This window comes from Haemorhous mexicanus, chromosome 17, assembly GCF_027477595.1.
Source record: "Haemorhous mexicanus isolate bHaeMex1 chromosome 17, bHaeMex1.pri, whole genome shotgun sequence".
Taxonomy (NCBI): domain Eukaryota; kingdom Metazoa; phylum Chordata; class Aves; order Passeriformes; family Fringillidae; genus Haemorhous; species Haemorhous mexicanus.
Window position 1 is genome coordinate 14,145,655 of NC_082357.1, and position 14,352 is coordinate 14,160,006.

The following is a 14,352-nucleotide window of genomic DNA, read 5'->3' on the forward strand; positions in this document are numbered from 1 at the left end:
GGATGCCCCCACAAGAGAAGCCAGGATGGGCTCAGCTAATCTACAAAGTAGAAAATAGTAAAACCTGGGTCCAGGCTGGATTGAGCCATGGGTACCTGATGGTCACTGAGATGGGCAGCAGCTGCTAAGCTGGGCTTTAGGGCATATTCCTTTGGGGAAAAAAGTCAGCCTTTTGGCTGAGAAATGCCCATGGGATAAAGGCAGAAAGGACAAATTCACTCATTTCTCAAGTCAGAGCAACAAGGGTTTTTTTTCTTTTCCCCCTTGACATTGTTTGAAAATTTTATTTTGATTCCCCTGCAGCTGCTTTGAGCCAAACCTCCAAATCAATCCAACCTCAATAAAACAACTCCTCCTTGGATAAATCAGGGTGCAGCCAGGATGGAGAGAAAGCCTTTGGGCAGGATGGGACACAGCTGAGCATTGGATCACCAACTGAAGGAATGCACAGGAGTGAGGGAGTAGGAGCTGGAGCCTGCTCTGGGAAACTTCTAGAACTTAATCTGAGACAAAAATGTCACCACATCCTGGCCTTGTTTGGGGCACAAGAGCCAGCAAACTTCCCAGAAAAGCAAAATTCCCAGGAAAGTTTAGTTCCCTGGTCATCAAAGCCTCCCCGATATGCCTTGTTTATTAGCAGCTAAACATTAAGCCCTTGGCAAACAGGGATCCTTGGGGCCAGGGACACGTGACTATGACAAGCCACTCATGAATGCCAGCACCAGAACTGGGTGGGAGCTGCTGGTGTGGCTGAGGAGGGAGACAGGCTACTCCAGGGGGGAGATGGCAGCATTCTGGGGATGCCCAGGGCTCACAAAGCCCAGGGTCAGGAGGAGAAAAGCTCAGCAAAACACTGCTCTTGCCATGGCCCTGCAGAGATGCACCATTCCCCAGGTCAGGAGAAGGATTAAATGGTTTCTCATTGGAGCTGGAGGGAGACTTCTCCACCTGCCAAGATATGTCTCCCACAGTGTCAGTGCTGCCCCAGAAACCCACTGCTCTACCATGTAAAATTATTCTTTGAGGACACCTGACTGATCTTGCAAAGCCCATATAAATTTTGTCTCATTTCAGTAATTAGGCCAATTATAGCAAAATGTTGTTTGCAATTCAAGTGAAGGATGGGCTAAAATCTTAACCAGATGCTTTTTCTGTGGTGCCAAAATAAAGTCTGAACAAAGCTCCTTTCCTCTCCCCCTGTGTTAAGTAACCCAAGAGAAATATTTTGAAGGGCTCCAGCATCAGGTAATGGCTTTTTCTGCCACACTTGAAGGGACCCTGACAAACACACAAACAAAGCCTGACCCACTTTAAGAGAATAAGAACTGACTCCAAGAAAGGGAACTGGGATTTTATTAATGTCCTTAATGTGACCCCATTAGTGAGTGTCTACTATGTGCATCCAGGTAAATTTATCTGTCCTTTGTGACACCCACAGTGTCCTTGTGCAGGGCAGTGGTGCCCTGGGATCCATGGATGAACAAGTACAGCGACACAAGAGCACATGGATGAGCCCAGGGATGCACTCAGGAATGCACAAGCACACATGGATGCGCGTGCACAGGGATGCACATGTATGTGCTGTCCCAATCCAACACCTTCCCAACATGCTGGGTATGCATCCAGGAGCTCAGGAGAGAAATCCTTGCCTGGGCTGAGCCTTGCCCTTCAGTGCAGGCTCTTGCAGCATTGCTTCAAGGCCACGATTGCATATTGAGAGTGAAACTGTTGCTGCCTCATGTTTTTGGCCGCACGTGTTCGGAGCCTCACTCATTATTTCTAAATAATGGCAGGGACGTTGCTGACTCACCACACTGCAGCAGGAGCCAGCAGGGATCCAGGGCTGCTTTTGCCCAGTGGTAACAAGGGCACTTCTCTCTGTAGGCATAGGTTTCCTCAGGGACACCCCAAATTCACACTCAAGTTCCTCTCTTTCTCCTGCAAGGTGACTTTTTCCCCTTTGCCCTGAGTGGAATACAGCTTGGAGTGTTCAAGCCTGGCTGTGGGGTGATTCTGCAGGGACTGGTGGCTCCCAGGACTCAGCTCTCTGGGGTGCTGCCCAGTCACAGAGCTGCCCAACAGAGACAGTGAGCTCCAGAGCCACCTGCAGCTGGAGCTGGGCCAGGCTGCGGCCGCTCTGCCTGCGTGTTTTCCTCGATCCATGTTTCTGCGTAGCTGATCTTGTGCAAGAAGTCCTCAGTGCTCCCTCTGCCCACAAAATGGCCAGGGTGCCTCCCCTGGGGTGGCCTGGGCCAGCCTCCATGTTTGGTCAGCAGTGGAGTGGCACTGGAGAACATGGGGAGGTCACTGGACACTCCCTGTGGCCTTGAATCATCCCCACTCACCTCCTGAGGCAGTGGCCTGCATGGCCAGGCCAATGCCCTGCAGTGACACCCAACCTGCTGCTACATGCAGCCTGGCCAAGCTTCCTGTGCCACCTCTTATCCCAGGCTCTGGCCTGCATGCTGGGCTCTCCTCGAGGGTGGCATCGCCTGGGTCAGGGGATGATGGCCCTCTTCCCATGGCAGCCCAGTTTCCCCAGCAGCCAGTGACCCCAGGAGGCATCGGATTGATGTGGATGTCTTTGGTGCTGCTGGTTTGGATCTTAAATCTCAATGGCACCTGGGGCACCAGCAGCTCTGGGAGCATGTGGGATTGCAGGGCTGAGTGTTTGGGGCAGCCTAAACCCCTCTGGTAAAACATGGTTTCAAAGGATGAAGCTTGGCTTATGACCTGCCACTCCCATCAGCACCCCCATGAGAAGACTGAGACACCAGAGCCTGGAATGATCCCAGGAGTCAAGACAGGGCAGAGCCCAAGACTGAATTCACATCTGGTCAAAATCAGGGAGATCTTAGCCACAAACCTGAGAAGTTGCAGGATCACAGCCATGACCTAACAAAAAAGGTGCCCCGACCACAGCCAAGGGATGGAGCTGTAACTTCTCATTCCTATCACCCCCTCCCAGGAGGCCACAACCCTGACAACATCTCCCTGACTGAGCAATACAGACTTATCCCACCACGGCAAGACTGAAACAGAAAATTCAGCTGATGATGCAGTGCAGGAGCAGGAGGAAGAGATAAAGTTCAACCTGGTGATAGCCACATAGTAAAAAATGATAACAGAGCTGGTGGCAACAGCACAACAAGCTCCAGATGGTTCAACAGCAAGAAGTGGAGTCCAGTGAAATGTCAGACCATCTATAAAAAAACATCAAGTCATTGAAAGGAAATAGTGAAAGGCACAGAGTCACCTGGTGCTAAATTAAATAACTGGTGGTAAATACCTCAAAAGTTCCCTTTGGAAGAGGACAAGAGGTACAATCTGTACAGAAATGACAGGAGAAGAAAGAATAACATTGGTATCATAAAGAAACAGGCAATAACAAAAGATACTCTAGATACGGATTATTTGATCAGCTGGGTTTTAGGATAATGGGTTAATGAAATGTCTGGGTGAGCAATGAATGTACACAGAAAATCAGATGGTTTGGAAACATTCACATATTTCAGACACTGCCTGTCCAGCAAATGAATTGTACAAAGAGTCACAATTAAATTGAGGAACAGGTCGATCATTTTCACTTCAGGTTTATTACCAAATCCAGGGGGAAATTATTCATTTCATTCATCACTAAGTGTCTTTGTTCATGCTTTAGCTGCCTCACATGGAGTTTTCGCAGGTTGCCCATTCAAACCTTTCTGCTGAGGAACTGATAGCAGGTGAAAAAAATCCAGAATGAAAATTCAGGAGAACTGCAGCTCACCACCAGCTCCTCCTGAGAACAGAGGATGGGCTGACACAGCCCTCCCCTCCGAGATGGAGACCCCAACACAACTGCCACAGGATTTGGACATAACAAAGGTCACTAAATCAGCCCCTTGGAACAGAAGTCTCACAGCTTGGAGCCCCATAAGGACAAGTGAAGATTTGGGCCCACAATGCAGAAAACCAAAAATCTTCTCTTCCCTGCCAGGCCTGTCAGCTGCTCTCAGCTCTCCCTGCAGCCCCCACCAGGGATATGAACACACACATACCACAGCTCTACTGTGCCCTCGTCCAGGCTGACACCACACAGTCTCATCTGACCAATTCACCAGCATCTCCAGTGGTGGAGGAGCCTTTCACACTTTAACCAGAGTGTGAAACACCTTTGCTGTCCCCTGGACTTGCCACAAGACACGACAAGCCCCAAAGGACAGAGGTGGGTCACCTGGGGCAGTTGGAGGAGCTGTTCCCACAAGGAAGAGAAGGCAAGAGGCAGGGACACACCACCTAGGTAAAGCTGTGTTCCAGCTCTTTGGGAACATGAGACTCCAAATAGAAATGGAAAGGCAAAAAGAAATGCTGATTGACAGCACTTTAGGTACTGAATGGTATCTGCATGCTGTCACCTGCTGGAACAGCTGCCTGACTCAAACATCAGAGGCAGGCATCCAGCAACCCAGCAATTATTGCTGCCCTCCTCCAGAAAGCCAAGGGGAGAATTAAAACCAGCACAGTACAGAGGGAAGTGTCCCCCACAGAGCCTGAATCAACTCCTGCTTTAGAAACAGCCCTTAAAAAGAGGCAGAAATGAACCATTCAGCCCCATCTGAAGGACACAGCATCCTGTGCCTCCTGCTTGGCTCAGTCAAGGGCCATAAATACCACCAGCCTTCCCACAGGGATCTGCTCAGCGGAACCTGGGCTCCCCCAGGCTCCTTTGCACATTCCAGCATCAGTTACCAAACCAGGATCTATTCCTGACAGTAGGAACAAAGTGAGCGATTGCATCTGCTATATTTAGAGCAAAGAGCCAATAGCCCCCATTTAAATGGCTGCCAGCATTCTCATTAGATGTATAAATGGCCTCTGTTTGTTTTCAGAAAGAAATTGGTTTAAAAAAGAAAATTGCCTTCCCAGTCTTCCTCAGCCTATAACTATTGAGCAGGGAGGCCTATTTCAAATGAAAAATTAAATAATGCGTTTTGTCTAAGCCAAACCAGGGAAAAAAAGCTCTCAACTGTGGCTGGTATTATCCATGCTGTGATGCTTTGTGTGGGTACAGGGGTTTGAACACAAGGGCAGCACTTCACTGAAGCAAATTGAGGCTGCTTGCTTGCAGCAGAGGGGCATTACCCTCCCTCTCCCAGCCTTGACCACTCACCATCCAGAGCCACCTCTTCCCCCTGCAGGTCAGTCACACCAGAGCTCCATTTCTTCACAGAATCCCAGAATGGTTTGGGTTGGAAAGGACTTTAAAGATCAACTGCTTCCAATCCGCTGCCATGGGCCACCTTCTGCTAGGCCAGGTTCCCTCAAACTTTGTCCAGCCTGGTTTTGGACACTTCCAGGGATGGGGCAGCCACAGCTTCTCTGGGCAACCTGTGCCAGGGCCTCACTCTCAAAGGGAAGAATTCTTTCCCAATATCCCAGGTAACCCTGCCCTCTGGAATGGAAGCCATTCCCCCTTGTCCTGTCACTCCAGCTCTTGTCCAAAGTCCCTCTCCAGCTCTCTTGGAGCCCCTTTAGGCAGTGGAAGGGGCTCTGAGGTCTCCCCAGAGTCCTCTCTTCTCCAGGCTGAGCACCCCCAGCTCTCTCAGCCTTCTTCCCTTCTTCTCCCTCTCCCAGCTTCACAGCAGTCCCAGCCCTGACATCACACTTCTGTTCTTCCTCCAGATGCCTCGAGTCTCCAGCCCAGGCTCTCATCCAACTCTCCAGCTTGCTTTCCCTCCAACTGATGCTGGCCAGGCTTCCTCCCTTGAGCAGAAAGTCTGGTCCCACATAAACATCTGTCCTTAAGGCATTTCAAGGATCACATCCCCATCATCCAGCCCATATCATCCCCATTTGCAATAAAGTCAAACTGAGGACTCCAAATAAAAAAAAATATGTTGAAAAGCTGGGATATAAGAGACAGCAAAACCCTGCTGTGGTTATTTACACAGAATAATGCAATTTCCCCCTCAGATTAGGCCTGAAAGAGAGGGATATATAGAGACTTGGGACACCAGTCCAAGGGCGCTGAGAGAGTGGGAGCCACGGGCAGCCCACGGGCAGCTCCTGGGACTGCTGGGTGGTTCCTGGGATCCCTGGATGGTTCCTGGGATCCCTGGATGATTACTGGGACCTCTGGGTGGTTTGAGTGGTCCCTGAATGGCTCCTGGCACCCCTTCTCCTCACCCTGCCCTTGGGGTGCAGGATTTCACAATCTCTCCTTCCTTTAATCCCCCACCTCCTGTGTGGGGATTGGGTGGGAGGTGGGATCATTGTGGGGGTGTCAGGGGGGAATCCCTGGGGATCGCAGGGGGACCACTGAGGGGTGCAGGGGGATCACAAAGGGGTGTAGGAGGAAGCAATAGGGGGCACAGGGATGATCACTGAGGGGGGATCACTGCAGGTTTCAGGAGGGATCACTGAGGGTCTCAGGGGAATCACTGGCAGGGTGCAGGGGGGTCACTGAGGGTCTCAGGAGGATCACTGCGGGTGCAGGGGGATCACTGAAGTTTCAGGGGGATCACTGAGGGTGCAGGGGGATCAATGGAGGTTTCAGGAGGATCACTGAGGGTCTCTGAGGGATCACTAAGGACCACAGGGGAATCACTGGCGGGGTGCAGGGGGATCACTGGCGCACAGGCGGGATCACTGTGGAGGCATTCAGGGGGGATCACTGGGGCTTTCGGGGGAGATCACTGAAAGTTTCAGGGGGATCACTGAGGTCTCAGCGGGATCACAGCTAGGGTGCAGAGCACGGCCCCACTCCCCGCCCCTAACCGCTGCCCGGCCCGGCTCCGGGCTCCATGAGCGCCGTCTCGGCGGCTCCGCGGCCGTGAGGCGGAGCCGGGCCGGGCCCGCCCCGCTCCGTCACTGCCGGACCCGCCATGGCGTCCGGGCCCGCGGGCCGCGCCGCTGAGGAGCCGCCGCCGCCGGAGCCGCCCGCCGAGCAGAAGCCGCCGCCGCTGCCGCCGGCGCAGGAGGAGTTCTCCTTCCTGCCGCTCGTCCACGACATCATCAAATGGTAACGGCGGGCACGGCCACCGCCACCCCCCGCCCCGCCGGGCGCCGCGGCCCTGCCGCAGCCACCCGCTCGGACGGGGCTGCCTCACACCGGAGCTCTCGGGGGCCTGCGTGAGGAGCGGGGCTAAGGGGTGCCCTCGCCGGTGATGTTCTCCCAGTCACAGCATCCGCGGGCATGCCCTGGATAGGGAGTGAGGCAATGGGATGCCCCCTCTAGTGATGCTCACCCGGCTCCCGGCATCGCCAGGATGCTCTGGATGGGGAGCAAGGCAATGGGGTTTCCTCTGAGTTGTTTTTTCATTTTTAGCATCCTCATAGTGCCTTGAACAGGGAGATGAGCTATTGGATCGTCTCTCAAGTGATGCTCTCCCAGCCCTCACTTCCCTAGGATGCCCTGAAGAAGTAGCAGCGTCCTTCTAGTGATGCTCTCTGCCTTCCCAGCATCTCCTTTGCCCTTTTTCTCTCAGCTGGAGTTCCTGGGAAGAGTGTTGGAGGGAGCTGGCACAGGTCCAAGCACATTTCCACTCTGAGTCCTACCTGGGTGGTGTCAGGGTCATGTGAGCACTGCAGGTGCTCCCATGGCTCAGGTACACTGCCCCACTACTAACCCCAGAGCAGGAGCACTGTGTCCACTGGGTTATTGCTCCAGAGAACTCTACTCTTTGGCTGATAACAGCCTCAGGAAGTACAGGCAGTGCGTCAGGAATGCAGCCCATTTCTGGGAAGTTGTAAAAAGGGGGATGGCTTCCTTGGTGGGACATACACTGTTCTTTTCCCAGCTCAAGATAAGCACTGTACAGGTGAAAGGTGCTTTTACAAGAGTCCTGAGAACTGATGTGTTTCTGAGCTAGGGTAACCCTTCCAGAGATGCTCATCTGAATTCCCAGAAAGGTGATGTCTCAGCCATGGAAATCCATCCAGGCAGGCTCTGTGCTCTCACCTGGGCAGGGTGAGACCGTGGGCATGGGAAGCATGAATTGCTTTCTTCCTGCCTTCTCTCTTCAGCAAACATGTCTGAAAGGTGAGGGATGTTGATCCTTAATTTCTCTGCAACCCAAGGAGCCCAGTCCATGGCAATGAATACCTTTGACACGCCAGTCCAGAATGGGCATGAGAATGCAAACACTGTAATTTCACTCAGTTTCCCCATTGTGTGCTAGCTGTAGGCCATCCAGTTCCCCCCTGACCTTGATTCTCTCTGATCTGTGCAGACCACAGAGTGAGGCTAAATCTCCTGCCAGGTGTGTGCCTGTACATCACCAAAGCGGGCAGTAGCCATGAGCTGAGACCTCCCAGGCTGTGATGTGTCACTGATCAGATTGTAGTGACTCACAGGTGACAGTCCCAGGGATATCTTGTGCCCTGTCCCACCGAGCCACCCACTCCTGCTGCCCAGCTACCTCCCTTGGCTTCGTGTGTGGCGTTTCCTGGGTGGCTCGAGCTGACAGTGTGGCAGAAAGGTGGCACCACGGTGGCCAGCAGTGGGATGTTGTGCCTCCTGTCCCTGACAGATGGCAAACGGGCTGTCCTCTAGTGATCCTCGAGTGACAGAGCCCAGCCCTGCTGTTCTGACACTGACTCAGCTGTGAGGACACATCTCCAAGGTGACTCTGCTCCGGAGCGAGGATGTATCGCGTAAATTTGCTGACATTCAAGGATGGGTGCTGTTTCCTGTTGTTTGGGTCTGGAGAAAGTTTTCCTAAACAGAGTCTGCTGATGTTTTCAGCCTTGTACAGTCAATGGCATCAATGCTGAGGTCCCTCTGTGTGGCTCTACCAATGGTGGGTTGTGCTGGTGTGGTGAAGGACACTGTGCCTTAGGGCAGGTTTTCTGCCCAGTGTATCAGCACAGGCTGTGTTGAATCCTGTGTTAGTGGAGGCAGCTGCAGGCTCTTCCCACACCTTCTCATTCCCACTTCTCAATGAATTGCTTTGGTGGCTTGATCCAGTAGGAAAACTACCCATCAGGAAGAAAAAACCCCACCAACCCTGAAATATTTACCCCTTTGGATCAACCAGGCAACAGGCAGCTGTCAGTTTCAGAGTGGGGACATGTGGGAAGGACACCCCAGTCAAAGCCAGCCTGCAGCCGTGGTGGATGAAAGGCAGTGTCACCCCATCCTTCCCCAGATGTGCCATGGGGTTGGTTGTGTGTGTGTTTCTGTATTTTTCCACTGCCGACCTGGCCCTGAGTGCCTGCATAATGGGGAGACATTATAGTACCAGCTGCAGTTTTATTTAGAAGGGAATAATGAATATTTTGTTCCAACAGGCTTTTGAAACGAGCGGCGGCCATCTGCTTAAAAGTTTTGCTCTCAGCCATGTCACGATTCCCCAAAGTTATAATCGAGCACCTCTCTGCCCTGGTCATGCCAAGCAGATTTATTTTTAGGTCTGGCTATTGAACAGGCTCCCAGTTTTTCAAAGACCGTTAGAATCCTGCTCTCCCTATTAAGAGGCAGCTTGGAAGCGGGGACTTGGTTTTGTCTGGAATCAGTAAAACTTCTTGCTGGTGCTAACAAAGCTGAGTCAGATACTAATGAGGGTTCAAGGGCAGACGCTGCCTCAGACAACACTGAGCCTTGAAAAGCACAGAGCTGGCTGCAGAGCCAATTCTGCTGCTCTTAAAAAAAACACCCCAAACCAACCCAAAAAACCCCCTGCTGCGTCTCTTTTATTAAGTATTAATCCCCAGAGACTCATTTTAAAGCTCCCAAGTACCATTTTCTCCGCCTTTGGACACTCTCTGACACTTTGGGGAACAGTTTCTGTTTTCTGCTGTCAAGCTGTTTGGCTGCATTGATTTTTTTTGTATTATAGCAGCAACAGGTCACGGGTGAGACTGAGATCTTTTTTTCCAGGTGACTACACACAACACATGTGCAATCTTACCTTCCCCAAAGAGAGGTATAGAAGTTCAGAAGGAGAATTTAGCCTGCTCCAGGGTGATGTTTGAAAGCTGCAGAGCAGCTCCTAACCTGATTAATGCATCCTGAGGTGACTGGATTGTGTGCTGGAAATTTGCAGGAAACCAGGTTCCCCATAGCTACCCAGTCTATATCAATCTGTGTCATTTTATTGGGATAGGTGAATCAGGAGTGTGTAGCTAGATACCCAGAGTAATTTTCCCAGTGAATTCCAGTTTAAACCCTGGGTGCATTGGAAATTACAGTGTTTTCAATAGGAGAATTCACAGTGTCTTGATTTTCTCTCCTCTGCAGCATGGACAAGGACAGCCAGGATGTTCACCAGGTACTGAATGAGCTCAAGAACAAGTTCCAGGAGATGAGGAAGCTGATCAGCTCCATGCCTGGCATCGGGGTGAGCCCAGAGCAGCAGCAGCAGCAGCTGCAGAGCCTGCGGGAGCAGGTCCGGACCAAAAACGAGCTGCTGCAGAAGTACAAGAGCCTTTGCATGTTTGAAATCCCCAAGGAGTAGGAAAGACACAGCTCCACTCTCCGGGTCTGAGATACCTCCTTCCAGGCTGAACAGGCTGGCAGAAGTTGACATTTCTTCCTTTAGGTTTTGTGGTTACAGGGCTGTGGCGTTTTGCCTGTGTGGACCATGGGTGTGTGACACTGGGCCAGGACACCGTGTGCTCTCCTGGGATGATGGCAGCAGCACGTTCCCTTGATCAGCTGCAGGACTGTGCACTTATATATCCCATCTCCTGTTTTCTCTCAGGGTGGGGTTCTTTTTTATGTTCAAACAAAGGAGACATTTTGCTTTCTCCTCACTAAGGGTCAAAGTACCTGCCGGTGAGAAAGGGGGAATTTCTGCAATTTTTTTTTTTTTACTTAAAAACGGCCAAACATCAAAAGGGAACATAAGAGGGAAGCATGAACTGTTTGGCCCTGCTCCTGGAAAGAGTCTCTGGTACACTTTCCATTCCCTGTGTGTTGGAAGAGGAGTGATTGCTTTCAGTTACTTCTGTATTTCTCTTTTCAAACAATTGGTGGTTGTGTCTGAGATGAGTCCAATAAAGATTTATAAGTTCCAAACTGCCCTTCTTGTGTGTTCACTGCGTGGATGTGGGCAGAGCAGGGGCCGGATGTTGGCAGCATGTGGGATCCTGGGCCCAGCTCCAATGTCTTTCCCTCTTAAAACAGAGGAAGGGCAAGAATCAAAACAAAGGGCATAAATGATAAAAGCTTTTAGTTATTCCATATAAAGTTAGGCTCAACAGAACAGGTAAGTTCCACATTCAGGGGCTTCCCACAACCACAAACTTTTGAGCAGCTGGAACAGGTAATTTTGCCCAGTGGGATGGTTGCAACTCACCTGTAGCTCTGAGATTTACTCTGTTCCCATTGAGATACTGTACTAGTACTTTCTTTGGGAAGGTGCCAGTGTGTAAACTCTGAGTAAAGCAGAACACCAAGATAAACAAAGCACAATGTGCACATTTTTTTATTACTGAAATTGCCTTTACACCAGCCATTGCCTGTCCCAGCTCAATAAATTCCTGTGTCTCATGCCTGGACGATGTTTTCCATTCTTTTGCCAGTTGCTGTTCCTGTGAAATCAGGCATAGGCAGAGCTGGAAGAAACAACTTGTTGCCAAAGAAATGTCTGGCACTTAGCTCAGGAACAAGTTAACTCTGTAAACTTGAATCCAAGTTTCAAGAGAAACTGAGGGTTTGCTTTGAGATGGTTTGCTTTGCAGCCTCACTCCCCCACCATTGTTTTGTGGCTTCAATATGATTGTTTTTTTGCCATTAATATGTACTAAACACAGCTTTGTGCTGCTGCATGAGGGGGAAGCAGAGGTTGAAAATGAGCTTTCTTTGAAGAAGTGTTTCCCTTTCACTTCTAGCAATGATTACTGCAACTTGTTATTGGGAAGAGATTAAAAACCATCAGATGTAAAGGTGACCTTTCGAGCAAAATACTTCCTTTACTCATATTGCAGAGTAAAAACAATATCCCAGCTGGGGTGCCAATGAATCAGTCTGTGTTGACATCATTAAAGTGTGCTTGGTTAATCAGCAAAGAGCATGAAACACAATCAGCTCTTTAGAACGGAGTGATGTCAGCTTGCTGGGTGACTGCAGGCAGTGACATGCCATGCCTAGAGTGTCATGGGGCTGGCAGCACCGTCACTCGGCGTAGTAGAGTGAGGAAAGAGTGCTGGCTCAGTGACCCCTTGGAGTGAGCAACTCCCTGCCTGGCCCCGAGTTACCCTGTGTGGCAAAACCCGGCGGCTTGCAGAGGCGGGAACCTTTGCACTGGGAGTCGGAGAAAATGGGGCAATACAGGGCTGGAGTGAGAGGCTGGTTTTGTCACCTCGGAGCTCAGGCCTTCTCTTGAGCAGGCTTTGCTATGGGATAGGGCAAGGAAGCAAAGGCAAACCCACAGGGGTAATTTTTTAAAAGATTTTATTAATTTGTAGAAAAAATAAAACATCAAGTTTCACCCACGGTAGAAACACTTGAAGATATTTTTTTTTTGTTCATGTCAATGACAAACAATACCTACATAAAGTGCCTATTATTTTATTTTGTAAAACCCTTCCGCTCCCCCCCACCCTCCCCAAATCTTGCAAATCAAACAAGACAAATGTAAACAAGAGTCAGTTTTTTGGTCCATCAGGGCTGTAACTCTGCAATGTCTTTGCAACAGCTTAGGAGTGTCTTCTGCATGTGTTTTGCAGACACAGATGAACACACAACACAGAGCCAGAGTCCGTGCACAGCTTCTCAAGTTGGAAAAACAAAAAACCAAGAACCAACCCCAAAGCCCCAGGCAGGTGCTGGCCAGGCCCCTGCCCTCCCTTGTGAAGGCAATGCCTGAGGCTGGGTGGTTTGGGAGGGAAAGAAACACCAAGGTCTGTGCCTTGCACACTCACCCTCCCACCTGGCTGCCCAGCAGCTCACCCTTTCCCTGTCTCTTTGCCCAGAGGAGGAGGCTGTTCCCAGCGACATCCCCTCCTGCCCTCCAAAGCCTCCCCCTTCGCATCCCTCGCTCCCAAAATGTGCCCCCGGGGAGGGAGATGATGAAAGCGGGAGGAGGGAGGCTGGGGGAGAGGCGACGCCTTCTCTGCCCGGCTGGGCACCTGCCCAAAGTCAATTCGGAAACGAGCATCTTTCCCCCCTCCTTTCCTCCTTTCCTTCCTTCCTTCTTTCCTGTGGCGAGCGGGGGCTCCTAGCTGATCACGCAGCGATCCTTCTCCTTGCCGTGCCCGCCGCCGATGGCTTTCTCCCGGATGTACATGAGGTCGCTGTGCACGCTGGGCCGCCGGGCGAAGGGGGCCACGATGCCGTACGCCTCCTCCGTGCCTCCCCGGCCCCCCTCCTTCAGCAGCTTTTTGCCTTTCAGCGCCTTCTTGTGCAGGATGTCGCAGTACTGGACCGAGACCTTGCGGTGCAGGTCGGGGCTCATCTCACTGGGCAGCTTGGCCATGGCGAAGAGCGCCTGGAACATCTGGTCCAGGCTGCTGTTCCTCTTGGCTGAGATCTCGAAGTAGGCACATTTTTTGGGGTCCCCTCCCACCAGCTGCTCGATCTCCCGGGGCTGCACCTCCCGGTAAAAGTCCCGGTCGCCCTTGTTGCCGCAGATGACCAGGGGCACCTCGATGTTCTCCTTGGTTTTGTTCTTCAGGCAGGACTTGGTCTCCAGGATTTGCTGCTTCAGGCGCTGCACCTCCTCAAAGGAGTCTCGGTTGTCCAGGCTGAACACAAGGATGAACACATCTCCTGGGGACAAAGAGGGAACGTGAGATGGTTGCAGGGATGGGGACGCAGAGAGACCCACTCCTAAGCCAAGTACGGGCTTGGAGAAAGAAGAACCAAGCAGCACCAAGAAGAGCTGCCCAGCCACTTGAACACACAAAATCGTACCTCCCTCCTCCCAGGACTGCAAAACCATCCCCAACCTGAGCAGGAATCTGGCAGAGGGACCTCCTGACAAGTACCTGTGAGGATGGAGAGGCGGCGCATGGCTGGGAAGGGGTGGTTGCCCGACGTGTCGAGGATGTCGAGCTGGTACACCTCACCACGGATGCTGTAGAACTTGCGGTGGAAGTCCTCGATGGTGGGCGTGTACTGCTCCTCGAAGCGGCCGGTGAGGAAGCGCGAGACGATGGCCGTCTTGCCCACCTTGGAGGAGCCCAGGATGACCATGCGGTAGCAGTTCTTGGCGGGGATGCTCAACTCGGCCTCGCTGGGACACATCTTCTTGATCATCGCCGCCAGTTTCATTGACGCCGGCAAAAGTGCAGCTTGCGCCGAGAAGGAGACGAGGAGAAGGAGGAAGGCGCTGCCTGCCCGGCTGCTCAGCCCCTCTTCCCTCTCAGGAAGGGTCGGTGTGAGCTCTGCACGGCGGCCGCCGCGTTATATGGAGCCGGCAGCGA

General features: G+C 51.9%; 2 protein-coding genes across 3 annotated transcripts; one reads left to right on the forward strand and one right to left on the reverse strand.

The window, feature by feature from the left end:
• Window positions 1–6,841: 6,841 nt before the first annotated feature.
• Window positions 6,842–11,002, forward strand: MED9 (mediator complex subunit 9). Its single transcript, XM_059861686.1, has 2 exons — window positions 6,842–7,003; window positions 10,223–11,002. The coding sequence occupies exons 1-2, from the start codon at window positions 6,867–6,869 to the stop codon at window positions 10,437–10,439; spliced, it is 354 nt and encodes a 117-aa protein (XP_059717669.1). The 5' UTR covers window positions 6,842–6,866; the 3' UTR covers window positions 10,440–11,002.
• Window positions 11,003–12,362: 1,360 nt separating this feature from the next.
• RASD1 (ras related dexamethasone induced 1) lies at window positions 12,363–14,320 on the reverse strand. Of its 2 annotated transcripts, none has more exons than XM_059861253.1 (2): window positions 13,915–14,319; window positions 12,363–13,696 (listed from the first exon to the last, which is right to left on the reverse strand). In XM_059861253.1, exons 1-2 carry the CDS (start codon window positions 14,198–14,200, stop codon window positions 13,146–13,148), a joined length of 837 nt encoding a protein of 278 aa, XP_059717236.1. In that variant the 5' UTR covers window positions 14,201–14,319; the 3' UTR covers window positions 12,363–13,145. The 2 variants fall into 2 exon arrangements, with proteins under 2 accessions (XP_059717236.1, XP_059717237.1); XM_059861254.1 differs by having other exon boundaries at window positions 13,231–13,625; window positions 13,915–14,320.
• Between the last annotated feature and the right edge of the window lie 32 nt (window positions 14,321–14,352).